Genomic DNA, 23,991 nt, shown 5'->3' on the forward strand with positions numbered 1-23,991 from the left:
TGCAGTGGGGACGTGTCCCTCAGGGTCAGGGTGGGGGCTCGGGGTGGGGGGGCAGCCCTATGGGCTCTGCAGTCGCTGATGATGCAGATGTGGCTTGGGGGGCTGAAAAGTGCCAGTTTGGGGGCTCTGACACGCTCCTGTTGCTCGGGGGAGGGCGGGTGCTCCCCGGGGGGCTGTGGGAGCAGCTGCCCGCGGGTCGAGGGGGGGTCGCGAACGGTATTTCTGCCGCTCCTGCTGCTCGTGTGCTCATCCCGGGGCGGGGGGCGATGCTCCCGTGGAGGGGGAAGCGGGGGGGGTTCGGGGAGGGGCGGGGACAGCCGGAGCCGCCTCCCCCGGGCGGCACCGCCGAGCGCCGGGGGTCCGCGCTGCCGCCGCCGCTCCCGAGGGCTCCGCCGCCCGTCCCGCCGCTCGGGATGAGCTCCGCGCCCCGCCCCGCCCGGGAGCCCCCCCGCTACCTCAGGTGAGTGCGGGACCCCCCGGGACCCCCACGGACCGTGCACCGGGAGCACTGGGATGGGGGTACTGGGGTCCCACCGTGTGCCCGCAGCGGGGGGTTCACACCCGGCACGGCCGGGACCCTCCAGCCGGTGCCCCCCCCCGGCTGCTCCGCAGGGATGTCGTGGGGACCCCAGTGAGCCCCGGGCCGGGTGGCCACTCCGGGAGGGCGCTGGGGGGTCCCGCGGCCCCGGTGCTGGGACGGGACCCCCGGGGGACCCCCCTCGGGGCAGCTCCTGCCCTCCCTGATGCTCCTCCGGGCGGGGACATGGCGACTCCTCCAGCCCCGCGCTGTCCCCACGCGTGTCCCCCGGGACAGTCCCACCCCGGCTTCTCGCACCCCGGAGCCGCGGCGGGAGCGGGGGGGCTGGTACCCAAATAGTCTCGGTTGCCAGAGCAACTGCATCCCGGGTCTCCATGGCTGCGGCGGGGATGTCGCCGGCAGACGCGCGGGAAGCGGAGCGGGGGGACCCGCCGGGGGGGTCCCGGGTCCCGGGGAGGGGCTGGTGCCTCCGTGGTCCCCCCCGGTGCGGACGGGGGCTCCCGCAGCCGAGCAGTGCCGGAAGGGACGAGCCGGGGCGCCGGGATGGGGACCTGGGGTGCAGATTTGGGATGGGGAGCTGGGATGTTGAACTGGGATGTGGAATTGGGATATGGACCCAGGGTACAAAACTGGGATATGGAGGTGGGATCAGAGGGGGAGCAGGGAACCGGGATGTGAACCCGGGATACGGAGCAGGGATGCAGACCCGGGATACAGAACTGGGATGTGGAGCTGGGAAGCAGAGATGGGACACGGAACTGGGATGCAGAGCCCGGGGTGTCCCACTCCAGGGCTGGGGTGCGGAAGGGGACACGGGGCGGGACTCTGAGCCCCTCGTCCATCGGCTTCTCTCCCTCCCATGTCCCACAAGGTCTCTGATTCCCTTGGGGCACCAGCAGCCCCGGTCATTGATCGTGCCCTCCAGAAGGCACCATAACTGGGATGAGCTGGGTCTCCCTGGGCTCTGCCGGGTATCTACCCCCAGCAGGGGACAGAGCAGCATTTCTCCCCCACTGCACCCCCAGCCCCTACAGCAACGCCCGGGGGGAGCGGGGAGGGCTGGTAGCCATCGTGCACCCCGGAGCACTTGGGGGGGACGCTGCTCCCCGGGCGGGCAGCCCCGCCGTGGGTCCCCCCTCCCCGGGGCCGCTGCCAGGCCGGCGGGCGCCAGCCCGGGCTGCGGACCAGGTTCCGCTGCCAGCAGCGATTACGGACAATGTTCTCCCCTGGGGGTTTGTCGGAGCCAGGAACGTGCCCGTTGTTGGGTGACCAACAACACAGCTGCACCGGACCCGCTCGGCTCCACCAGCCCCGGCGCGGGAGGGGGAACAGGGGGCTGGATTTAGCCCCCTTTTCCCCCTATTCGCCCGCTGGGACCCTGCTGTGGGGCCGGGCTGGGACTCACTAGGGGGCACCAACGACTTGGGGACGGGGACGGGGACAGGACGGAAAGGATGGAAAAGGATGGGATGAGGCTTTCCTGGGGTCTGTCACTGGGGGTCGCGGGATCTGCCAGGATACACAGGGGGTAGAGGAACCCCCAAAACAGGAGTGTGGCCGGGGCTGGGGAACCCCGAATCCCCCACGGGGCGGTGGGATTTCACCCCTGGAGCGCCGGGATCCGGCTCCATCCTCTCCCGGGGCCGGATGTCGCGGTCCCATCCATCACCCGCGCGGCCGCGTCTCGCAGGCCCGGCACACGCTGTTCCCTGCGCGGCGCAGGTGAAGCCAACAGATGTGAGCAATTATGATCCAATTTGGAGGCTCCCCGGCCCTGCCAACTTCTGGGCTCGGCAGCGAAGGAACAACCGCAGCATTGTTCGGTTTTATGTAACAGCCCCGATCCCCGCGAGCCCGGGGACGCTGCCAGGGCCATTCCCTGCACAAAACGCAGCCCCCAGCCCGTGGGGTCGGGCCACGCGTGTCCCCAGCCCCGAGCCGCTGGCTGTGCCCGCCCTGAGCCCCGCGAACCCCCAGCCCCGTGTCCCCAAGCGTCCCCCGCCCCACACTCTGGAGGTGGATGGGGGTCCCGAGGGGCAGGTTCCAGGGGTGGGGGGGATGTCCCCATCCTCACTGCTGTCTGCTCCCCCCGCAGCAAGGCAGAGGCAGCGGCCATCGAGAAGGAGCTGCTGGAGGATTATCGGTTCGGGCGGCAGCAGCTGATCGAGATCTGGGGACACGCCTGCGCCATGGCTGTCACCAAGGTGAGTGGCCAGCGGGGCTGGGGCCCCCCCGTGCCCAGCACTGCTCCCCTCCTGCTGGAAACGGGAGCGCTCGTGCTGATGTGAGGAGGAGGAGGAGGAGGAGGCAGCAGCGGGCTCTGGGCATTCTGGGCGAGCGAGGTGCAGCATCAAGGGCGCCTTTGTGCCTCCGCGCCCGCCCCGCTCAGCTTTTCCATGGGAGGCGTCTGCGCCGCGCTCTGCCCCCCCTGCACGGCCAGGGGAGTCGCCTGAGGAGGGGAAACATTTGGGTGTTGAAGCATCTCTGGATCCTGTGGTTGGTCCCACCCCTCCAGGGACCCCCAGTGTCACAACATCCCTGGCCCAAATGGGGAAGAATGGAGATGAGCATCCTCCTCATGGGGCTGGGCATCCTCCTCTTCCTCACGTACCTGAGCAGGCAGAGCACCCACAGCCCCAGCTCAGGCATCCCCCCACCCAGCCGGGGTCCCAGCACCGTCCCCTCCCGCACGTCCCCGGCGCCAGGGCAGGGCCGGGCTGTGTCCGCTGTGCGCGGGCTGTGCGCTCAGGGCTCTGGCGCTCGGACGGGACCAGGAGCCAGGTTCCGTGAGCAGGAAAGAATCCGTCAAGGGATAAACACAAACGTCCTTTTGCCGGCTGCTGGTATGCGGAGCGTGCGGCCGCCTCCCTGCGGGCTGGCGGGAGCCCCGGCCACCAGGCACCGGCAACGGCCTGGACATCGTCCTCGTGCTGCCCTGGGTGTCACCCCCAACCCACCGTGGGCACCATCCCCATCTCACTACTCCTGCCCTGGGTGCCATCCACGTCCTGCTGTGGGTGCCACCTCCATCCCACCATGGGTATTGTCCCCATGCCATCACACACCCCATCCTGCCATGGGTGCCATCCCCATCCCACCTTTGACATCCCAATCCCACTGTGGGCATCGTCCCCATCCCATTCCATGCCCCACCCTGCCATGGGTGCCATCCCCATCCCACCTTTGACATCCCAATCCCACTGTGGGCATCGTCCCCATCCCATTCCATGCCCCACCCTGCCATGGGTGTCATCCCCATCCCACCTTGGGCACCATCATGGGTCCCTTTGTCCCCCAAGCCATGGTCCCCACGTCCCTGGCTCTGGTTGCCACCCCCAGGCCTGAGGTGGGAGGAGGGGGCTGGGTGGTGTCACCGTGTCCCCGTGTCCCCTCCACAGGCCTTCCCGCTGCCGTCGCTGCCGCGGAAGCAGCCCACGGTGCTGGTGGTGTGCGGGCCGGCGCAGAACGGCGCCATCGGGCTGGTGTGCGCCCGGCACCTGCGCATCTTTGTAGGTACCTTCCTCCTCCTCCTCTTCATCCCCGCACGGCGCCGGGTTCCAACACCGCGTCTCCGCCCCGCAGGACTACGAACCCACCATCTTCTACCCCAAACGCTCCCCGGACCCCCTGTACCGCGATTTCACCACGCAGTGCGAGAAGATGGACATCCCCTTCCTGTCCTACCTCCCCACCGAGGTGAGTCCCCGCGCGGCGCCCGCCGCGCGACGTGCTTGAGTTTATTATTCTTGTGGGTTTTCCGCTCGATTCCCTCCCGCCCCCGCCGCCTGCGGCTCCGCTGGGAGCCCGGGGATGCCATGAAATCCAGCGGCCCCGCCAGCCACCGGCTCTGTTGTTGTTGGACGCGCCGCGCTCGGCGGGAGGAATGTGACCCGAAATCGCTGCCCGGGCCGGGGCCGCGCGTCTCGGCGTGCCGGGCGCTGCCGGCCCCCCCGCTTCGGCTTGTTGGGAGGACACGTTTTGTTGGCAGTAACCACCGGGTGAATTCATTGCTACAGGAAGACGGGATCCCCACGCGGGGCTCCCATATTGGGGGGGGGAGTGGTGGCCGGGGGACCCCGCTGCCCACCGTGTGTCCCCCCCAGGTGCAGCTGATCAACGACGCCTACAACGCGGTGGTGGACGCGGTGCTGGGCGCCGAGGCGGAGGCGCCCGAGGGGAGGGAGCCCTGCGCCGCCATCCTGGCCACCCTCAAGCTCCTGCGCATCCCCATCGTCAGCCTGGACGTGCCCTCAGGTCCCCCCCGCGCTCAGCGCCCCCCCGGCACCCTGCACCCCCCCCGCTCCGTGTCCCCACACCGCGGGCTTGTCACCCTGCCCGGTGCATCGTCACCCTGGGCTCGGCGCCTGCGTGACCGGGGAGCCCCCGCCGTGCCATCGCAGGGTGGGGACACCCCCGGGGACCCCCCCACGGCCCCCCCGGCCTGGCAGCGTCCCCCGGGCTGGCGGCCGCTCCCCACGGCTGCGTTTCAGGGCATCCACGGTAAATAACAAACTCCCCGAACTGAGACATGATGTAATTTGAAAACACCCGGGTGTCTGGTGGCCAGGCCTGGAAATGCCATCACAACCCCCCCGCCGCGTCCCCCCCCCGCGCCCACAGGAGCAAACAGGAGCCCTCGGCACGGCCGCTGGTGAATCCTCACCAAAATAACCCCGCGCCGGTGCCAGAACGCGGCCGGAGCCGCACGGGGTGGCCATGCCGGGGGGGACACGTGTTGGGCAATGATGCTGGGGGTGACGTGCACCCCATCCTCCATGTGCCCTCCCCATCCTCCCTATCCCTCCCCATCTCCCCCCCCAGGGCATCACCCCTGACCCCCACCCCGTGTCTGTTTCCAGGGTGGGATGCGGAGGCCGGGGGCAGCGGTGGGATCAGCCCCGACGTCCTGGTGTCCCTGGCGGCCCCCAAGGAGTGTGCCCGGCGCTTCCTGGGCCGCCAGCACTTCGTGGCCGGGCGCTTCCTCCCCTACGACGTGCAGAAGAAGTTTGAGCTCAACCCCCCCGAGTACCCCGGCACCGAGTGCGTGGTGGCCCTGTGACCCCCCCGGGAATAAAGCGCTTGGTGGCTCATCCCCAGGGTCCGCGTCTGCCTGGGGACACGGGGCGAGGGGACAGTGACCCCCCAGCAGGCTTTGGGTTGGGGGCGTGTGCCGGGAGTCGGTTCCACGCCAGGGGACTTGTCCCCATCCATGGCTTGACCCCCCCCATGCCATGTCCCCTGCAACCTGTCACCAACCCACTTTTGGGGACAGATCTGGTGTGACCTCCTCTGTCACCTGGCCCATGGGGACACAGGCAGCTGCCGGGGTCCATGGGTGGCTGCAGGGTCCCTTGGGTGACTGGGGTGTCCCCAGTGCTGTCGCAGCCCCCCCATAGCCCGAAACCCTCAAATGCACCGGGGAAGGGTTGTGGGAGCATCCCCCTCATTATGGGGGTTTAATTACCAGGGACAGCAGTGACGAGCCACCGCTGGGGACCGTCCCCACCTGTCCCAGCCCAGGGGGTGTACGTGACCTGCACCGGGAGCTTCTTCCCCCCCGGGGCGCTCAGCGCAGCCGGAGTTTCGGGGAATGCGGGGAATGCAGCGGGATTTCCGCCGTCCGGGCTGCGCCCCCACCATGGGCAGCTGCACTTTGGGGGTGACCCCCCCCAACCTCATCACCCCCCCTTCCCCATCACCCTCCAGCGCCTCTGGGCACTTTGCGTCCTGCAGCCCCGGGGGGGCCATCGGGGCCGCGGCTGCACCGAGTTGTGCCCACGCTCAGCCCGGCACACCCATTGGGACAGGTCACGGCACGGCCACCCCCAGCCCGCCGTGCCCACGGCAGCGGGCGCCAGGCAGCGCTGGCACCCTGACCCCGACCGCAGGAGCGCCGAGGCCGGGCCCGCTCGCCTTTTTTTCCCCTTCCCTCCCCTCCGCATTCCCAAGTGCATCCAATTTTAGCAGCTTTTGCAAAAACAAACCCTCAAGTTTCCCGGGCTGGAGCGGCGAGCGGCAGCGCGGTCGGCTCGGCGGGGAGGGCTCCTTCCCGCTTCCCTCTTGTCACCGATCCAGCCCCCGGCAGAGCCGCCGGTGCCGGGTGCCAGGAGCCGATCGCTGCCGGCTGCCTCATATATAGACCGGCCGCGCTGCCGCGCTCGCAGTCGCCGCCGCGGGGGCAACCATGGGCGAGCTGGCGCTGGCCCTCCTGGCTCTGGCCGCCCTGCACGGTGCTGGGGCCACAGGTAAGGTGAACCAGGACACGGGGACCCAGTGGGGACATCGGCCAGGGACATCGCCGCCCTCCCTGGCGGCTGGCGGTGGCGATATGGGGTGGGATGGGGACGGGGCTGTGCGCTCGCCAGATGTGCCGGGGCCAGATGCGTGCCGGGGTTGTGGCACTGGAGACAGTCCCTCCAGCACCTGCTGGTCAGAGGACGCATTGGGGTGGCTCAGGGCAGCTTGGGCCATGTCACCGGAGGGTTGGGGACGTGCCACATGCCGTGTCCCCGCCAACCCTGGCTGCTCCGGCACCGGGTGGCAGAGCACCTGCGGGGACCCCCAGCTGGCTCGGCAGGGGACCGGCTGGGTGCCGGTGGGTGCCCTGGGGACAGGGTGTCCTGGTGCCGGGTGTCCCCACCCTCTGCTCCCCCCAGAGCCCATGGAGAACGACTCGGAGCCGGGGAAGAGCGACGGGGGGAGGAAACCCTGGAAAGCAGCTCCCAGCCTGGCGGAGCTCGACCTGGACACGGCAGGTACGGCTGTCCTGACGCTGTCATGGGTGTCACTTGTGGCTGGGACACCCCAAAAGTGATGCCACCGTGAGCTGCCACTTCTCGCCACGGCAGCGTCTCCAAAGGACAACAGGGATGTGGCGCTCCACGCCGCATCCCCCGATGCCCTCCATCCCCTCATCCTTTGTCCCCAAGCTGTCCCCAGCCCCGGTGGCACCCTGGGGCGCTCAGGGACAGGGCTGCCGCTCCCCACCCGTGCGCTCAGGGCCGGCTCCATCGCAGGCAGAGGAGCCGAGTGGACGTCGTGGTTCAACATCGACCACCCCGGGGGGGACGGGGACTTCGAGAGCCTGGACGCCATCCGCTTCTACTACCGGGGCCGCGTGTGCGAGCGGCCGGTGGCCATCCAGGCCCGCACCACCGCCTGGGAGCTGCCCGAGGAGGTGGGCGAGGTGGTGCACGCCAGCCCCAAAAAGGGCTTTCGCTGCCTCAACAAGGAGCAGCCGCAGGGCAAGACCTGCTCCAACTACCACATCCGCTTCCTCTGCCCGCTGGGTGAGTGCTGGAACCCCCATATCCCCTCCTGAACCCCACTGATGCTTTTGGGGCTCCATACGCATTGCTGTGATCTCCTTTAATGTGTCACCCCCCTCCCGCTGTCACATCCCATACCAGAACCCCCATCTCCAGCCATCACCTCTTGGGCATCATCAGGGGGGCAACATCCCTCCCCATGGCGCTGGGTGCGGGTGGTGGGTCCCCAGTTAACGCCTCCGCATCCTCCCAGAGCACATTTACTGGTCGCACTGGTCGTCCTGGAGCCCCTGCTCGCGCAGCGCCTGCGGCAGCAGCGGCACCCAGACCCGCGCCCGCCGCTGCGTCAACGCCCGCCTGGCGGCCGCGCTCAAGGAGGTCAAGTGCAAGGGCAAAGCTGTGGAGCGCCGGGCGTGCAGCGCCGGCCCCTGCCCAGGTAGGGACCCCCGACACCCCCACCGACCCACAGCTCCTCTCCCGGTGACACGGGGGGGTCCCATGGCGACGCTGGCAGCGGTGGCTGCGCCCGTGCCGACGCGGCAGCTCCCTGGGTGAAGCCGCAGACACCTGCACATTGTCAACTGAATTGCAATAACAGAGGCTGTGCTGGTAAAAATAGCTTGGGGGGGGCACGCAGGGGCCGAGCTGGGGGTGGATGGAGCCTCCTGGGGTTTTGGGGATGCCCTGGTGTCCCCGTAGCGTGGGGTCACCTCGGGCTGGGGGCTCAGGGGGTGCCTGAGCGTGTCCCCCGCAGAGCCGGCGTGGATGGAGTGGGGGCCCTGGGGCCCCTGTTCCCGCAGCTGTGGCAGCGCCGGGACACGCGTGCGGCGCCGGAGCTGCAAGAAAACCAAGAAGGTGCCGTGCGCCGGCCCCGCCACTGAGCTGCAGAAATGTCCCCCCGAGCCCTGCCCAGGTAACCCGCCCTTGGGGACCCCCTTCCTGGTGCCCCCCACCCGCCTGGTGGCCCCGGGTGCAGCCGCGGGGTCTGAGCTCGGTGCCGCCCCGCAGCCTGCCCCGGGCACACGCTGCAGGGCTCCGTCGTCACCGCCGCCGGGGCGGCGCTGCCGGACGCCCGCATCTACCTGGAGGGCCGCCCGCCGGTGCTGCTGGCGCGCAGTGACGCCCACGGGCGCTTTGCCGCGGGGGGCCTGTGCCAGGACAGCCCTGCCAACGTCAGCGCCCACCGTGATGGCTTCGCCACCGCCCTGGCACCCATCGTCTCCAACGGCTCCGGCGTGGCAGTGGCCCATTTGACACTGCACAGGCTGGGTGAGCATCACGAGGGGGGCTGGGGGAGCCGCGTACCCTCAGGGGGATGCACGGGGTGGGGGGGAGCAATTTGGGGGGGCAACCACGGCTCGTTGCACCCTCCGCTGCCTTTTCCCCCGCAGAGAAGCCCTACATGGTGCTGCACCCCAAGGCCAAGGTGCGGGTGGCCGGGCAGGAGGTGACGTTCTGCTGCAAAGCCTCAGGCACCCCCGTCCCCAAGAAATATTACTGGTGAGTGGGGTCACGGTGGCGCAAAACTGGGACTGGGGACGGCCAGGGATGGCAGCGCCGGCCATGTCCCTGCTGAGCCCAGCCCTGTCTGCATCCCTGTCCCTGTCCCCGTCCCCATCGCTGTCCCCATCCCTGTCCCTGCAGGTACCACAACGGGACGCTGCTGGACAGGAAGGTTCTGCGCTACGGCAGCCGCCTGGTGCTGCGGGGGGTGACGCCGGAGCAGACGGGCACCTACCACTGCAAAGCCAGCACCGAGGCGGGTGTCACCAAATCAGCGCCGGCGCAGCTCACCGTGCTGGGTGAGAACAGGAGGGGCTGCGTGAGCCGCGCCATCACCCCGGGCTGGGGTGTGCGGTGGGGACGGTCACCCTAACCCCCTGTCCCCACTGTCCCCCCAGCCCAGGGCCAGCAGAGCTGTAAGCCAGAGCCAGAGCCGAGCCTGGTGGAGCTGCCCAGCGAGTGTCCCCAAGATGCCACAGGCTCCCGCTACTACAACGTGGGTCGCTGCCCACCCACCCCGTGTCCCGGCAGCCCGGCCAAGGAATCGGGGTGCGGGGGGGGCGCAGGGCGCTGCTGCGGGGTGCGGAGGATGGAGCTGCGGGAGATCCCCTGCGCCGGGTCCCTCCTGCCCGTCAAGGTGGTGGCCGAATGCGGCTGCGGCCCCTGCGCCCAACCCCGCGTCCTGGTGCAGGGACGGGTGACGGCGGCCGACACCGGCGAGCCCCTGCGCTTCGGGCAGATCTTCCTCGGTGGGAGGAAGGTGAGGGATGGTGATGGGAGCGGTTGAGCGACTTGGGGGGTTCAGCTGGAGAACAGGAGCTGAGGGGAGACCTTCTGATCTCTGAGCTGCCTGAAAGGAGCTTGGAGCCAGGGGGGGTCGGGCTCTGCTCCCCAGGAACAAGCGCCAGGACAAAACGGCCTCAAGTTGCGCCAGGGGAGGCTGATGTTGGATGTGGGGAACAATTTCTTCCCCAAAGGGCTGTGGGGCATTGAACAGGCTGCCCAGGGCAGTGCTGGAGTCACCATCCCTGCAGGGCTGGACAGACGGACATGAGGTTCTCAGGACATGGGGCAGGGACAGGGGTGGGTTATGGTTGGACTCCATGATCCTGAGGGTCTTTTCCAACCAAAATGATTCTCTGATTCTAAGGTTGGCTTCACCGGCTACAAAGGCTCCTTCACCATCGAGGTGCCGCCAGACACACAACGCTTGGTTGTTCGCTTTGTGGACCGGCATCAGAGATTCATAGATGCCATCAAGGTCCTGCCCTTCGACCGCCGCGGTGGGACCGTCTACCAGGAGGTCAAGATGCTGCGGAAGAAGGAACCGGTGGAGCTGGACGGCAACCAGAGCAACGTCATCCAGCTGGGGGAGGCGAGAGGCCAGGAGCCCATCGGGGAGCTCGTCCTTCCCGCCGGCACCTTCATCCGTCCCTCTGGGGAGGTCTTCAAGGGCACCGTCAAAGCCAGCGTCACCTTCCTGGACCCCAGGGACATGGCGACAGCCAGCGCCGCCTCCAGCGACCTCAGCTTCACCAACGCTGAGGGGGAAATCGTCCCCCTGCGGACTTACGGCATGTTCGCCGTGGATTTTCAGGAAGGGGAGACGGGGGCGGCACTGCAGACGGGGCCGGTGGAGGTGCGGATGGACGCGGGGCAGGTCTGGATGCCGGAACACCTGCAGAAGATGAAGTTGTGGTCCTTGAATCCCGAAACTGGCTTGTGGGAGGAGGAAGGGGTCCTGCGGCCGGCCGGGGGGAGCCGGGGGAAGAGAGAGGAGAGAACCTTCCTGGTGGGGAACCTGGAGATCCGGGAGCGGCGCCTCTTCAACCTGGACGTGCCAGAGGACCGCCGGTGCTTTGTGAAGGTCAGGGCTTACGCCAACGAGAAGTTCAACCCCTACGAGCAGCTGGAAGGGGTGGTCATCAGCCTCATCAACCTGGAGCCCCAGCCTGGTTATCCGGCCAACCCCCGGGCCTGGGGACGCTTCGACAGCGTGGTGACGGGTCCCAACGGCGCCTGTCTGCCCGCTTTCTGCGACAGCCAGCGCCCCGACGCCTACTCGGCCTATGTCACCGCCACCTTGGGTGGGGAGGAGCTGGAAGCCGTGGCCTCCAGCCCCAAGCTCAACCCCAACGCCATCGGGGTGTCCCAGCCCTACCTGGGCAAACTGGGCTACCGCCGCTCTGACCATGATGACCCCAACTTGAAGAAGACGGCTTTCCAAATCAACGTGGCCAAGCCCGACCCCAACAACGTTGATGAGACCAACGGGCCCATCTACCCCTACCGCAGCCTCGAGGAGTGCGAGGAGGCACCGGTCAGCGCCAACCACCTCCGCTTCTACCGCGTGGAGGTGGACAAGTACGAGTACAACGTGGTGCCCTTCAAGGAGAGCGACCTGACCTCCTGGACCGGCGACTACCTCTCGTGGTGGCCCAACCCTCAAGAATTCAGGGCTTGTTTCATCAAGGTGCAGATCGAGGGGCCGCAGGAGTACATGGTGAGGTCCCGGAACCTGGGGGGCACCCACCCCCGCACGCGGGGACAGCTCTACGGGCTGCGGGACACCCGCAGCGTGCGGGACATGCTGCTGGAGAACACCTCGGGGGCCTGCGTGGAGTTCAAGTGCAGCGGGATGCTCTTCGACCAGAGCTTGGTGGATCGCACCTTGGTCTCCATCATCCCCCAAGGCAGCTGCCGCCGCACGGCCGTCAACAGCCTCCTCCGGGACTACCTGAGCCGTCACCCGCCGGTGGCCGAGAACAACCACACGGCCGCCTTCACCATGCTGGCACCGGTCGACCCGCTGGGTCACAACTACGGCATCTACACGGTGACGGACCAGAACCCGCGCTTGGCCAAGGAAATCGCCATCGGCCGCTGCTTCGACGGCACCTCCGACGGCTTCTCGCGGGAGATGAAGGCCGACACGGGCACGGCCGTCACCTTCACCTGCCAGGAGCGGCCGGCGGGACGCCAGAGTTTCTTCCAGCGGCTGCTGACGGCACCGGCCCAGGCGCTGGATGAGATCCGGCGGGAGATGGGGGCCGGGGAGATGCGCCGGGCTCCCCCCGACGTGATGGACTTCGCCTCCGGCGCCCAAGCCCCCGGCCCCACGGCCGCCCGCCGGACCCCCGGCAGCAGGCAGAGGACGGGCCGGAGCCGGGGGGAACCGTGAGCACCGCGGCCGCCCCTGCGCCCCCTCCCCAGCCCAGCGCTGCCCTCCCCTTCCCCGTTGCTTTTACTCATTTATAACGACCGAGGTGGGGGACATGGGGAGTGGGACCCTTCAGCCATACCCCCCGGGGACAGTGGGACCGCTGGGACATGAGCGACAGTGGGGAGTCCCTATCACCCCGTCCGACCCTCAACCCCCGCCCCGTGCGGGGCAGCTCTTGGTGCTCAGCCCCCGGGGACCGCGGTGCCGGTGGTGCCGGCAGCGGAGCCGCGGCCCCCGTGGGGGTTATTTAAATAAAATAGAATCAAAACGGGGGTGGAAGCCAATAGGGGAAGGGGCTGGGGGGGAAGGGGTGTCCCCTGCCTGGTGGCAGGGGGTCCCATGTGCCCGTGCCAAGGGTGCCGGGAGCAACCGCTGCATCCCTGCCCTGCACCCCCAAAGGAAACACGGGGTTTCTTTTTTGGTGAAAAACCCAAGAAGGGGGATAAAAAGCCCCCCCTGTGCTCTTGGGGGGCTCGGCGGTGGGTGACATGCAGGGGACACCAGGTCTGGTGCCCTTGAACTTCAGCGCAGCGCCCGGATGGACCCGATCCTGCACCTGTCCTGCTGCCACCCACCCGGCTGGTTTGCCCTGGAACAGTGTTTTGCCCCAGCTACCTTTTTCTCAGAAAAAAGAGCATTTTTTACCCCCCCTCCACAGCACAGGGACCGACCCCCCCGCTCCTGGGGCGCACGGGGGCAGCGAGTGAGCGGCGACAGCAGGAGCGTGCGGATTTGTACATTATTTATTACGAAATACAGTTGTGTGTACACCCGCCTGGCTGCTGGGCTTCTCCGGGGGGGTGTCCAGACCCAAGCAGGGGGACGCAGGGACGTGTACCCCCCCTCTCCATCACCTCCCACCCCGCACGGTAGCTCCGTCCCGGCGGCTCCTGTTTGCCTTGGGCCCCGTTCAGCATCTGGCAGCAGCGCGGGGGGGACCGGTGCCAGATCCCTGCGGCCGGGGGACGTGGCAGCGGGGGGCGGGGGGCGCCCATCCAGCCCTGTGGCCCCCCCAGCATGGGGATGCAGCAGATGCAGGAGCTGGACACCCACTTGGTGACCCCAGCCATGTCCGTCTGTCCCCCACAGAGGTACGGGGGGGAGTTTTGCAAGCGCCCCCCCCCCCGCCCTGTGCCCTCTCCTGGTGGATGTTGTAATGGAATAGGCTCCTTTTATAGGGCCAACCCCCCCGTCCAGCTGCCGGGACAACATTTCCCTTTTACAACACAGTTTGGCCCAAACGCGGCATTTTTTCACCCTTATACTGGATGCGGCCACTTGCGAGATCAAAGGGGACACGGGGCACCCGGGTTGGCGGACACGGTGGGGTGGGGGGAGTCTGCCAAATCCAGGCAGGATGGGACTCGATATGGGGACATCGGGTGGGTGACACCACAAGGCAGGGCGGGAGGTGGCACCTGAGACACCGGGACCCCCCAAACCAAGGTGCCGCGTGTCCCGCCAGGACCGTGTCTCCCACTGCGGGGGGGCTGGTGATGGGGGGCTGTGCCAGGGGCAGTGCGAGCAGCAGGATTGTTTTCCACCATCTGCTTGGCTTGGTCCAGGGCAGCTGCTCCGGCCAGGCAGATGGAAGCGGCTCCTGCAGCTCTGCTGCTATTTATGGTGGCGGGAAGAAAAAATAATGGGGGGAAAAATGGTGAAATCAGCCACAGTGCAACATCACCATGTGCTGAGCATCGCTGCCCCGCACCGGCCCCATCTGCATCCCCGGGACCCCCAACATTGCACCCTTGGGGATCTGGGGGCCGGGAGGGCCAAGGATCCACCAGGGGCTCCCCCCGGTCCCATGGACAGGGGGATGGAGGGGGGGACGTGCAGGGATGTGCTGGGGTGCGGGAGGTCCGCGCTGGGTGTCCGGCCCAGCCCCACATTCCCGAGGGCTGGAAACCCGCCCGAGGTCAAGGGCTGGGATGGGGGGGCTGCAGCCAAACCCTCCTGCCCATCACCCCACCCGGGGCAGGGGATCCTCCATGGAACCCCCATCCCAAGGGTCTCACATGCTCCAGACCCAGGGACGAGGAGCAACTTGGTCCCTGAAGGTCCCCAGCCAGACCCGCACCCCACCTGGTGCTGTGGAGCATCATCAGGTACCAAAATAACCCCCCCCGGCCCCTCCCGGCTTCCAGGCGATGCTGAGCTGGGCTGATTGTGCAGCGGAGTGTCCAGGGCTGCCAGCTGGGACGCTTTTGTCTCCAATTCTCATAATCGTTAGCAGAAACCACCGGCACGCGGCTCCGCACGACCCGTGGCAGCTCCAGAGTGGGGTACCCGGGCGGGGACCCCATATTGAACCCAGAGGCTGCGGGGTGAGGAGCCCAGAGGAGTTTTTGGCAACAGCTGTGGTGTCGAAGCCACTTTTGCTTTTGGGGTTTTATTTGGTGCGGGCAGCGGTCCCAGCTCAGCCCCGCGATGAGCAGGTGGGAGGATGGGGCTGGAGCGAGAATCCCCTCGGACACCCCCACGGCTTTGGGCAGGTGCTGGCTCACGGGGGGGGGCCCAACTGTGGGTTTTGGGGTGGGCGATGTGGTTCAAATGCTGCCCTGCTCCCCACTTGCAGAGACGGGGATGGAAACCTCCTGGGATGCAGGTGAGGGGACACGGAGAGCCCCCCGTCCCTTGGAGGGATGGTGACGAGAAAGGCAGGTGGGGGTGGTCAGAGGGGGCTCAGCTGCTTCTTGTTACCCCCCCGGCCCCCGGTCAAAAGGGAATAAGAAAAGTGAGGAAGAGAAAAAGGAGCCAGGGAGCAGCTCCCGTCCCGCCCCGCCAGCAATGAGGGATGGCCGGAGCCCAACGTAAATGAGCGGGATGGTGTGTCGGCACATCGGCACGTCCTTCAGTGCTGCCGGGGCCCCCGCGGCCGGGATGGGGCTGCTGATTGTTTATCCCCCCCCAACAGCATCCCCGCATTGGGGTGCATCGCCCCAAAACCCCCAGTGTTCCCCGGGGAGGAGGGGAGCGGGGCTGCGGGAAGGGGGTGACTCTGCGCCCCACGAGCACGTCCCAGCGTTGGCCGGGAACAGAAGCTGCTCTGAGCAGCAGCCGGGAGCTGGAAAGGGCCTTGGGAAGCTGCTTGTTCTCATTCTCTTCTTTTTTTTTAAATAATGGAAAATATAATGACAGTGCCTAAATTAAAATAATAGAAGAAAGCAGCCAAAAAGCCAACCCAAAATAGGAGAGAAACCCACGTTTCAGGCTGAAAGGGAACAGGCACAGGCAAGGGATGAAAGGGAAAAGCGGAGGCGTTGTGCCCGCCCGGGACATGGATCTCAGCCCCCGCGAGGGGCTGGGGGGGCTGTGCTGCCTGACCACCCCCTGGGGCTGAGCGGGGCAGGAGCTGCCCCCGTGTGCTGACCCCAGCCCCCGGCAGCCCAAAAAATGTGCCCCTGCACACCCTGTCCTCGCTGGCATCTCTGCTTTGCTCCACACCCAGCACTGCAGCTTCAGGGGCCGCATCCTGCCGGGGGGCGGGGGACAGAGGCGTCTCCTCCGCTCCCTGCCCTGAATTGGAGAATCCCTGGGGACCCCAAATCCGAGTATCCCTGGGGACCCCAAGCCTGAGCATCTTCAGGGATCCAGAGCATCCCCAGGGAGCCCAAACTGCAGCATCCCTGGGGACCCCAAACCTGAGCATCCTCAGGGACTCCAAATCTGGACCATCCCTGGGAACCCCAAACCTGAGCATCTTCAGGGATCCAGAGCATCCCTGGGGACCCCAGAGACCCCAAACCAGAACTTCCAAACCGCAGGGACCCCAAACCCAAGCATCCCCGGGGACCCCAAGCGTGAGCATCCTCTGGCACCCAGAGCATCCCCAGAGACCCCAAACCGTGGGAACCCCAAACCAAAGCATCCCCGGGGACCCCAAACCGGAGCATCCCGGCGTGTCCAGCCGCGGGGGGACACGGGAGGTGCCAGCTCCGCGTCTGTGCCGCGATGGCGGGGCCGGGCAGGATCCAGCTGCCGAATTCCAGGCCGTCTGGCCAAGAGCTGCCGCCCCACTCCCGGCACTCCCTGGATAACCTGCCGGAGCAGGAAAACAAACAGCCCCTGAACACGGACAAGCTGGAGGAGAGACACCCCAATCCCTCCCAGAGCGGGGGCACCGGGACCTATTGCTGTGTTTACCTTGGGAAAGGGGCGTTCGGGGACCAGGATTTGGGGGAAAAACAGAGGGGAAAGGGAAAAAGGCTGCCCGGAGCACTGACGCTCGCTCTGCGAAGCCGGGACCCGGCGGGGCGGCCGCGCTCCATCGCGCCGGGGTGGCTTCGGGGCAGCCCTTCGACGGTGCACATTCCTTTCTCAGTTGCTTTTTCAATATATTTTTCTAAGAGTTGCATCTCAATATCTCGCTGTTCAAAGTGAGCTGGTTCTGGAAAAAACATCCATTCCCATTTTTCAGGCTATTTTTGAAACCTTTGGCCTCGGTTCCTCTTCAGGCTCCAGACCATAAATAATAATAACAACATATTTAAAGCCTTTATGCTGACAGCTCGCCGAATCTGCCAGCACCTTTTAATTCTCCAGATGCTGAAAATCTGACTCAAAAACTTGAAGTTTGGTAAATATGTTGTGTGTTTTTAATTTCACAGCCATTGGTTTTTCTATCACATGAAGCAGCAGAATGAAAACACTAAAAGTGGAGCAGCTATTTCTGGAGCCAGGGGGGAAGGTGCTGTCCCCATGTGCCAGGATGTGGCCGGAGCATCCCTGGGGACGGGTGCTCTCAGCTCCCTGGCACAGTTGTGGTGACAGGGACGGCGGCACCAGCACCAGCTGTGAAAACACAGGAGCCCCCCTGCCCTCCAGTTCCCACCCAGCCTGGGATGCTCATATTCCCATATTCCCACATCCCAAATCCCATATTCCCACATCCCATATTCCTGCATCCCACATCCCATATCCTATATCCCTGCATCCCATATCCTATATTCCATATTCACACATCCCATACCCCATATTCCTGCATCCCATATCCCATATTCCCTTAAGCCATATCCTATATTCTGTATTTCCACATCCCATATCCTTCATCCCACATCCCATATCCCATATCCCGTATCCCTGCATCCCATATCCTATATTCCATATTCCCACATCCCATACCACATATTCCTGCATCCCATATACCATATTCCCTTAAACCATATCCTATATTCCACATTCCCACATCCCATATCCCTCATCCACATCCCATATCCCATATCCCTGCATCCCATATCCCATATGCCACATTCCACATCCCAAACCCCATATTCCATATTCCCATACCTTTAATCCCACTTCTCATATCCTGTATTCCTGCAACCCATATCCCACATTCCATATTCCTGCATCCCACATCCCATATTCCATATTCCCATATCCTTCATCCCATATCCCATATTCTTCCTCCCATATCTGGCATCCTATATCCTGCATTCCACACCCCGTGTCCTATATTCTGCATCCCATATCCCATCGTCTCCATCCCACATCCCATATCCCCATCCCACATCCTATATCACGCACCCTATATCCAAATATCGCACCCCCTCTTGTCCCACAATCCACGTCCCCGTCTCCTCCCAGCCCCACAGGAGACAGCGACAGGACGTGGGAGGCGCCTCCCCTGTCCCCCCCAAGTGCTGCGGGGGGGGGGCAGCAATGGACCGGCCGCCGCTGCCTTCGCTGGGGGGACATTTCCCTGCTGAGAAACGCAGGGAATGCATCAAACCCCCCCAGGATTTTAGCACAACTCCTGGTGGGGGGGGGCCCTGAGCTGGCTCAGCCCTGTCCCCCCCTTGGCACCGGCTCCATGGGGCTGGGCGACCCGCAGCATCTCCGGAGCGCTGCCCGTCCCTGCCCGTCCCCGCTCGTCCCTGCGCGTCCCTGCGCGTCCCCGCCCGTCCCTGCGCGTCCCCGCCCGTCCCTGCCCGCTGCAGGCAGCGCGCGCTCTCAAATTCACGTGATTTCCAGGAAATCCAGCCCCCTCTTGCAGAACCGAAACCGCCGTGTTTTGGTGCAGGGCTCAGTGTCCCCGGCCCCGCGCGGGATGGCGGACAGGCCGGCGTGGGGCGCGTACGCGGCCGTGGCCATCGTGGTGGCCGCCGCGCTGCTGGCGGTGACGCTCCCCGCCATGCTCTGCCAGCGGGACACGCGCCCCGTGCTGGCCGGGGACACAGCGCGGGGGGCGACACAGCTGGAGGAGGCGCTTGCCAGGGTGGCCCAGTTGCAAGGTGGGTGCTGGGGGGGAGGGTGCGCGGACTGGGGACAGGCGACAGCCCCGGGGACACCGTGATCCCCCTTCCCTGGGACACCCTGATTCCCTGGGACACCCAGATCCCTGTTCCCTTGGTCACCCTGATCCCCATCCCCTGGGACACCTGGATTCCCTGGGATACCCTGATCCCTGTCCCCTGGGTCATCCTGAACTCTGTCCCCTTGGCCACCCTGATCCCTGGGACAGCCTGATCCCTGTCTCCTGGGACACCCTGATCCCTGGGACAGCCTGATCCCTGTCCCCTGGGACACCCTGATCCCTGTCCCCAGTGTCATCCTGATCCCTTATTCCTTGGGACACCCCGATTCCCTGAGACACCCTGATCCCTGTCACCTCAGTCACCCTAAGCCCTGTCCACTTGGTCACCCTGATCCCCATCCCCGAGACACCCTGATTCCCTGGGTCGCCCTGATCCCTGTCCCCTCGGCCACCCTCATCCCCAGCCCCCGGGACACATTGATCCCCAGGCCCTGGGACACCCAGATCCCTGTCCCCTGTGTCACCTGACCCCCCCGCACTGTCATCTCCCCACAGAGCAGAACCAGCTGCTCAGGGCAGAGGTGGCCCGGCAGCAGGAGCAGCTGGGGGACCTGCAGATCATCAGGTGAGCCCCGTGCTCCCCCTGCTGTCCCCAGCCCTGTGCTCTGTCACCGACTGTCACTGTCCTCCCCCCAGGGACAAGATCGAGCTGGAGAACGAGCGCCTGCAGCAGCAGCTCCGGGGCACAAGGAGCGAGGACTGGGATGTGACCTGGTTCTGGATCCTCCTCGTGGTTGGCCTGGCTCTTTGGAAGTGGTGCCGCTGAGCCCCACGAGCCGGGACCACGGGCTCCGCTGATTCCCTGTCCCCTGGCGTGGGGCGAGGACAGACTGTCCCCATCCGGGGTCTGGGGGTGGCAGTGGGCGCGGTGTCACCTGCTCGCTCCTGTCCCAGAGCCACCTACGCTGACCACCTTGCTCACCAAATTCATCCTGGTCACCATGGGGACACCCTGGGGAGATAATGTCCCTCCATCCACCAAGGGCTGTGCCCAGGGCAAGGGAGGACACCGGGGCACAGGCTGGAGGGGACAGAGACACAACCGGGCTGCCCTGAGTTGAGGTGTCCACAGGTACTTTACAGTTAACTAAGTTCTAACCCATTTCCATTAAAACCTTGTGAAAACCCAGCATTTTGTTGCCCTTGGCGACCTGGATCCCCAGCCCTGCTGCGCGGGGGTGCTGCAGAAACCCCTGGGGCAGCCAGCAGCCTCAGTGTCCCCAACACCCACCGGGACGCCAGCTGCATCCCCACTTGTCCCTGCGCTGTCACCCACGGCCGGGCGCAGGGACAGCGCGTTGTCCCACGTCCAGCACAAACAAAGCCTATTCCGGGCTGTGACCTGTGCGAAACCGCAGCCCAAAGCGGCGTTTGGTGAGAAATAGAATAGAAAAGGAAAACAAAAAACCAACAACAACCCACAGGCAGCAATTACAGCAGCCCAGGGAGTGACCTGCACTGGGGATGCTGCCACATCCCAAGCAGCCACCACCGGAGCGGGCGAGCGTCCCCAACCCGCCATGGACCCCGCGGTGCCCAAAGCCACCCTGAAGGTGCTGGGGCTGTGCGCGGCGCTGCTGGTGCTGGTGGCAGCGGTGACGGTGGCGGTGGCGGTGATGGTGTGGCGCTCGGAGGCACTGGGGAAGCTGCAGGGCTGCCGGGAACGCGCGGCGAACGAGAGCCGGGAGCTGGGGACCCGCCTGGCCGAGCTGGAGCGGGAGCGAGCGCGGCTGCAGCGCGCGGCGGCGGCGGGCGCCGAGGCCGGGGACGCTCTGCGCAGGGACATCGCCCGGGCCCGCGGTGACACCAGGAAGGTCAACGCCAGCCTGGCGTCCTGCCGGGAGCGGGCGGTAGGTGCTGGTGGGGTTGGGGACAGGGGGGTCCTTGGCCACCTGGTTGTGGAGAAGGGGGGGTTCTGAGACACCTGGGGGGTTCAGCTGGAGAACAGGAGCTGAGGGGAGACCTTCTGATCTCTGAACTGCCTGAAAGGAGCTTGGAGCCAGGGGGGGTCGGGCTCTGCTCCCCAGGAACAAGCGCCAGGAGCAGAGGAAACGGCCTCAAGTTGCACCAGGGGAGGTTGAGGTTGGATCTGGGAACAATTTCTTCCCCAAAGGGCTGTGGGGCATTGAACAGGCTGCCCAGGGCAGTGCTGGAGTCACCATCCCTGGAGGGTTGGACAGACGGACGTGAGGTTCTCAGGGACAGGGGGTAGTGCCGGGGTGGGTTATGGTTGGACTCCGTGATCTTGAGGGTGTCTTCCAACCCAAATGATTCTATGATCCAGAGAGCAAAGCCCAGCTGCAAAGATAAGCTGGGAAGGGTGATAAGCAGCCTGTGGGCGCACAGCCACCTCCCTGCATGGGACACCCCAAAACGGGACCTCCATCTGCCCCCCGTCCCTCGGCACAGCCCTGCTCCCGCTGTCACGGCTCTTCCAGCCGTCACCAGCTGCTCTGCACAGGGATAATTACCCCGTCCCAAAGCGGCTGCGGGGGCTGGTGCGGAGCTGCTGGTTCTCTCCTCCCGGGTATTTTTAGCTGCCGCCCCGGCTGGGAAAGGGCCCGGCCCCGGTGCCGCGGCACAGCCTGGAGGAAGAGCCGGGTCCCGCCGCCCCTCCGGGCTCATCCGGCCGAACAATGGTCTGGAGAGGCTGGAAAAATGCTCCGGCTTCCCGGGAATGGGGCTGGGAGTGGGGCTGGGCTGTGCAGCCGTCGGGGACGCAGCTCACGCGACCTCTGTCCCCTCCCTGGCACCGGGGATGCCACCCATGGAGCGCTTGAGTGACCTGTGACATCCACGGTGCCCCAGCATCCGCCCCAGGATGGGCATCCCTCTGGGAAAGGATTTTCCCTAAATCCATGTCCCAACTGCTTTGAGAAACGTGATGGGGCGATGTAAAGCCCCCAGGAGCTTGGGGACAGCTTGGGGACACAGGGCAGTGATGAGGAGGAACAGGGCTCTGGCAGAGGACGCAGAGCCCAGAGAACACCGTCCCACCCCTGTCCCCACACCACCGTGTCCCCTCTCCCCAGGCCAGGCTGCAGGTCAATGTCACGGCGCTGGGGGACGAGCTGGTGGCCCTGCGGCATGAGCGGGCTGAGCTGGCCCGCGGCAAGGCAGCTCTGCAAGGTGAGGTCTGTCTGTACCCTGCATCCACCTGTCCATCCCCCGTGTCCCTCTGTCCATCCCCTGCATCCATCTGTCCAACCCCAGGGAGCAGCGGCATTGGGTACAAATCCCGCGTCACCCCACACGAGGGGTCCCGCAGCCGCACGCCCTTTGGGGACCGTGCCCGGTGGGTTTGGGGTGTCAGGGTGACCACGCTGTCCCCTCGGTCCCACAGCGGAGCTGGCGCGGGGTGAGGAGCAGGCGCGGGGGCTGCGGCAGCGGCTGGACGAGGCGACGGAGCAGCAGCGAGCGCTGCGGGCGCGGGGGGAGCAGTGCCAGGCCCGGCAGAGAGAGCTCGAGGACACCCTGTAAGGTCCTTGTCCCCTGCCATGCCACCCCAGAGCATCCCCCCAAAAACCCCACACTCAGCCTGACTCCCACCCTCCGTCCCCCACACCACCCTGCCCTGTCCCTCCCTCCCCACGGGGACCCTCCGTCCCCCATCCTGAGGACAGGGACAGCGCGTCACTGGCTCTGTTGTCCCCACAGGCGGGACTATGCCACCGAGCTGGACGCGCTGCGGCGGCGGACGAGGGACCGAGCGACCGGGCGCAGGTGCCCCCCGTCCCGGTACTTTCTGTGTGGCCGGTGGGGGGACAGCCGAGGAGGGGGTCACCACACTTCCTGACATATGCCATTGTCACCGGTGTCCCCAGAGGAGCAGGACCCATGGGCTGTGCAGGGACTCACTCCCTGCTCCCCCATTCTTTGCAGGAAGGGCTGAAGCCCGGCAGCCCCCCAACCCCTGCGTGTCCCGACGTCACCGTGTCCCGATGTCACCGTGTGTCCTGATCCTGCCACCTCTTGTGATGCCGCCGTGTGTCCCGATGCCACCGCGTGTCCCAGTGCCGCAGCTGGACAGCCGGACCGGAGGGGTTGGACGTTCGGCTTTTGAGCAGCTTGAGCTCAACCCAGGGATGGTTTTTCCCACCTGGGGGGTTTAAAGCCGCATTCCCAGTGAGCTCCAGCAACTGGGAACTCTGGGCAGGTGTTTGGGCAATAAAAGCTGCTCTGCTCACCAGGACGTGTCCCCTGGCTGTCCCCACAGCCCTATCAGCCGTGACACCCCCCCGCAAGGCTTTAACCCCCAGACACCCCAGGGGACAAAGCGGGGACAGGGGGCACAGGGATCAGCAGCTGCTGCTGTTTTCCAGCCGCTTCCCAGCATCTTTGGTGCTGCTTTGAAGAAGGTTTCCAGGAAAGTTTGCCGATTTTCCTGCCACCGCGGTATCCTGTGCAGAGGGCAGGCAGCGCGCAGGCATCCGGCCCCCCCGGGCATCGCCCCCACCACCCCTGCGCCGGGCTCTGGGATGGGGCTGGCGGGCAGTTTCCAGCTGAAAGTGTCTCTGCACACTCTGGAAATGGTCCCCAACTGGTTGATTTGGGGCTCCCCGGGCTGCAGAGCCCATGGGGGGCAACACCAACCCCGTCGCAGCACCCCAAACCCGGGGGTTCCAATGCGGACCCCCCAGCCCCGCAGCAGTTTGTAGCCAGGCAGAGCCATTCCCATGGCCTGACCCCAACGCACAGCATGGGAAGGATTAATTATAGCCAGGTTAATGGGGAAACGGGACAGAGGTAGGGGCTGCGGTGCCAGGGGGGAGCGGGTGCCCCCTTGGGATCCCCAGTGACCCGGGGAGGCTGTGGGGAGCCCTTGGGGGGGCTGCCGGGGGGAGCATCCAAAGCCACCGGGGTCAGGGGTCCAGCAGAGCCCCGGGAGGGTCCCCGCGGGGGGGGCGGGGTGACTCACCGTTATTTGCAGCTCAGGAAGGAAACGGCAGTAGCTGAGAATGGATTGGGGACTGACACCATCCCGGCCATCGCAGACACTTCCCGGTCCCCGGGGACCGCGGCGCAGCCAGAAGGCAGGAAACGGCGAGCGAGCGGCTCGGGGTCAGCGGCCCCCCTGAGCATCCTGCAGAGCTGGGGGGGTCCTGGGCACAGCCAGCCCCTCTGCCACAGCACAGGGCTC

At 66.1% G+C, this 23,991-nt stretch overlaps 3 protein-coding genes across 9 annotated transcripts; all 3 read left to right on the forward strand.

Annotated features, from left to right (window-relative positions):
• Nucleotides 1-377: 377 nt before the first annotated feature.
• YJEFN3 (YjeF N-terminal domain containing 3) lies at nt 378-5,597 on the forward strand (the record flags this gene model as incomplete). 2 transcript variants are annotated; one of them, XM_082071873.1, is made up of 6 exons in its annotated part: nt 378-460; nt 2,634-2,742; nt 3,937-4,047; nt 4,121-4,234; nt 4,642-4,792; nt 5,398-5,597. In XM_082071873.1, exons 1-6 carry the CDS (start codon nt 414-416, stop codon nt 5,595-5,597), a joined length of 732 nt encoding a protein of 243 aa, XP_081927999.1. In that variant the 5' UTR covers nt 378-413. The 2 variants fall into 2 exon arrangements, with proteins under 2 accessions (XP_081927999.1, XP_081928000.1); XM_082071874.1 differs by having other exon boundaries at nt 3,937-4,051; nt 5,398-5,554.
• Nucleotides 5,598-6,630: 1,033 nt separating this feature from the next.
• Nucleotides 6,631-13,305, forward strand: CILP2 (cartilage intermediate layer protein 2). The gene is made up of 10 exons (XM_082071899.1): nt 6,631-6,783; nt 7,195-7,293; nt 7,555-7,827; nt 8,060-8,242; nt 8,561-8,719; nt 8,815-9,075; nt 9,198-9,306; nt 9,451-9,608; nt 9,708-10,069; nt 10,460-13,305. Exons 1-10 carry the CDS (start codon nt 6,723-6,725, stop codon nt 12,488-12,490), a joined length of 3,696 nt encoding a protein of 1,231 aa, XP_081928025.1. The 5' UTR covers nt 6,631-6,722; the 3' UTR covers nt 12,491-13,305.
• Nucleotides 13,306-18,499: 5,194 nt separating this feature from the next.
• CCDC194 (coiled-coil domain containing 194) lies at nt 18,500-23,672 on the forward strand. Of its 6 annotated transcripts, none has more exons than XR_014186010.1 (7): nt 18,501-18,768; nt 19,347-19,416; nt 19,488-20,701; nt 21,884-21,980; nt 22,195-22,332; nt 22,509-22,574; nt 22,734-22,783. XR_014186010.1 is itself a non-coding variant. In XM_082072356.1 (7 exons), exons 3-7 carry the CDS (start codon nt 20,372-20,374, stop codon nt 22,741-22,743), a joined length of 651 nt encoding a protein of 216 aa, XP_081928482.1. In that variant the 5' UTR covers nt 18,501-18,768; nt 19,347-19,416; nt 19,488-20,371; the 3' UTR covers nt 22,744-22,877. The 6 variants fall into 6 exon arrangements, 4 of the variants coding, with proteins under 4 accessions (XP_081928481.1, XP_081928480.1, XP_081928482.1 ...); XR_014186011.1 differs by having other exon boundaries at nt 22,509-22,589; nt 22,734-22,753; XM_082072356.1 differs by having other exon boundaries at nt 22,195-22,327; nt 22,509-22,589; nt 22,734-22,877.
• The last annotated feature ends 319 nt before the right edge of the window (nt 23,673-23,991 follow it).

The sequence above is a fragment of the Streptopelia decaocto genome, assembly GCF_964273445.1.
Source record: "Streptopelia decaocto genome assembly, chromosome: 24".
NCBI classification, from domain to species: Eukaryota; Metazoa; Chordata; class Aves; order Columbiformes; family Columbidae; genus Streptopelia; species Streptopelia decaocto.

What these genes read in the sequence shown, in the direction of transcription:
- CILP2 (XM_082071899.1), top strand. Translation starts at nt 6,723, where the DNA reads ATGGGCGAGCTGGCGCTGGCCCTCCTGGCTCTGGCCGCCCTGCACGGT. An exon ending in GCTCGACCTGGACACGGCAG is followed by an intron (nt 7,294 to 7,554) that starts GTACGGCTGTCC and finishes GCTCCATCGCAG; the next exon opens with GCAGAGGAGCCGAGTGGACG. An exon ending in TCCCCCCGAGCCCTGCCCAG is followed by an intron (nt 8,720 to 8,814) that starts GTAACCCGCCCT and finishes GCCGCCCCGCAG; the next exon opens with CCTGCCCCGGGCACACGCTG.
- CCDC194 (XM_082072354.1), top strand. Translation starts at nt 20,372, where the DNA reads ATGGACCCCGCGGTGCCCAAAGCCACCCTGAAGGTGCTGGGGCTGTGC. An exon ending in CGTCCTGCCGGGAGCGGGCG is followed by an intron (nt 20,702 to 21,883) that starts GTAGGTGCTGGT and finishes CCCTCTCCCCAG; the next exon opens with GCCAGGCTGCAGGTCAATGT. An exon ending in CGCAGGTGCCCCCCGTCCCG is followed by an intron (nt 22,590 to 22,733) that starts GTACTTTCTGTG and finishes CATTCTTTGCAG; the next exon opens with GAAGGGCTGAAGCCCGGCAG.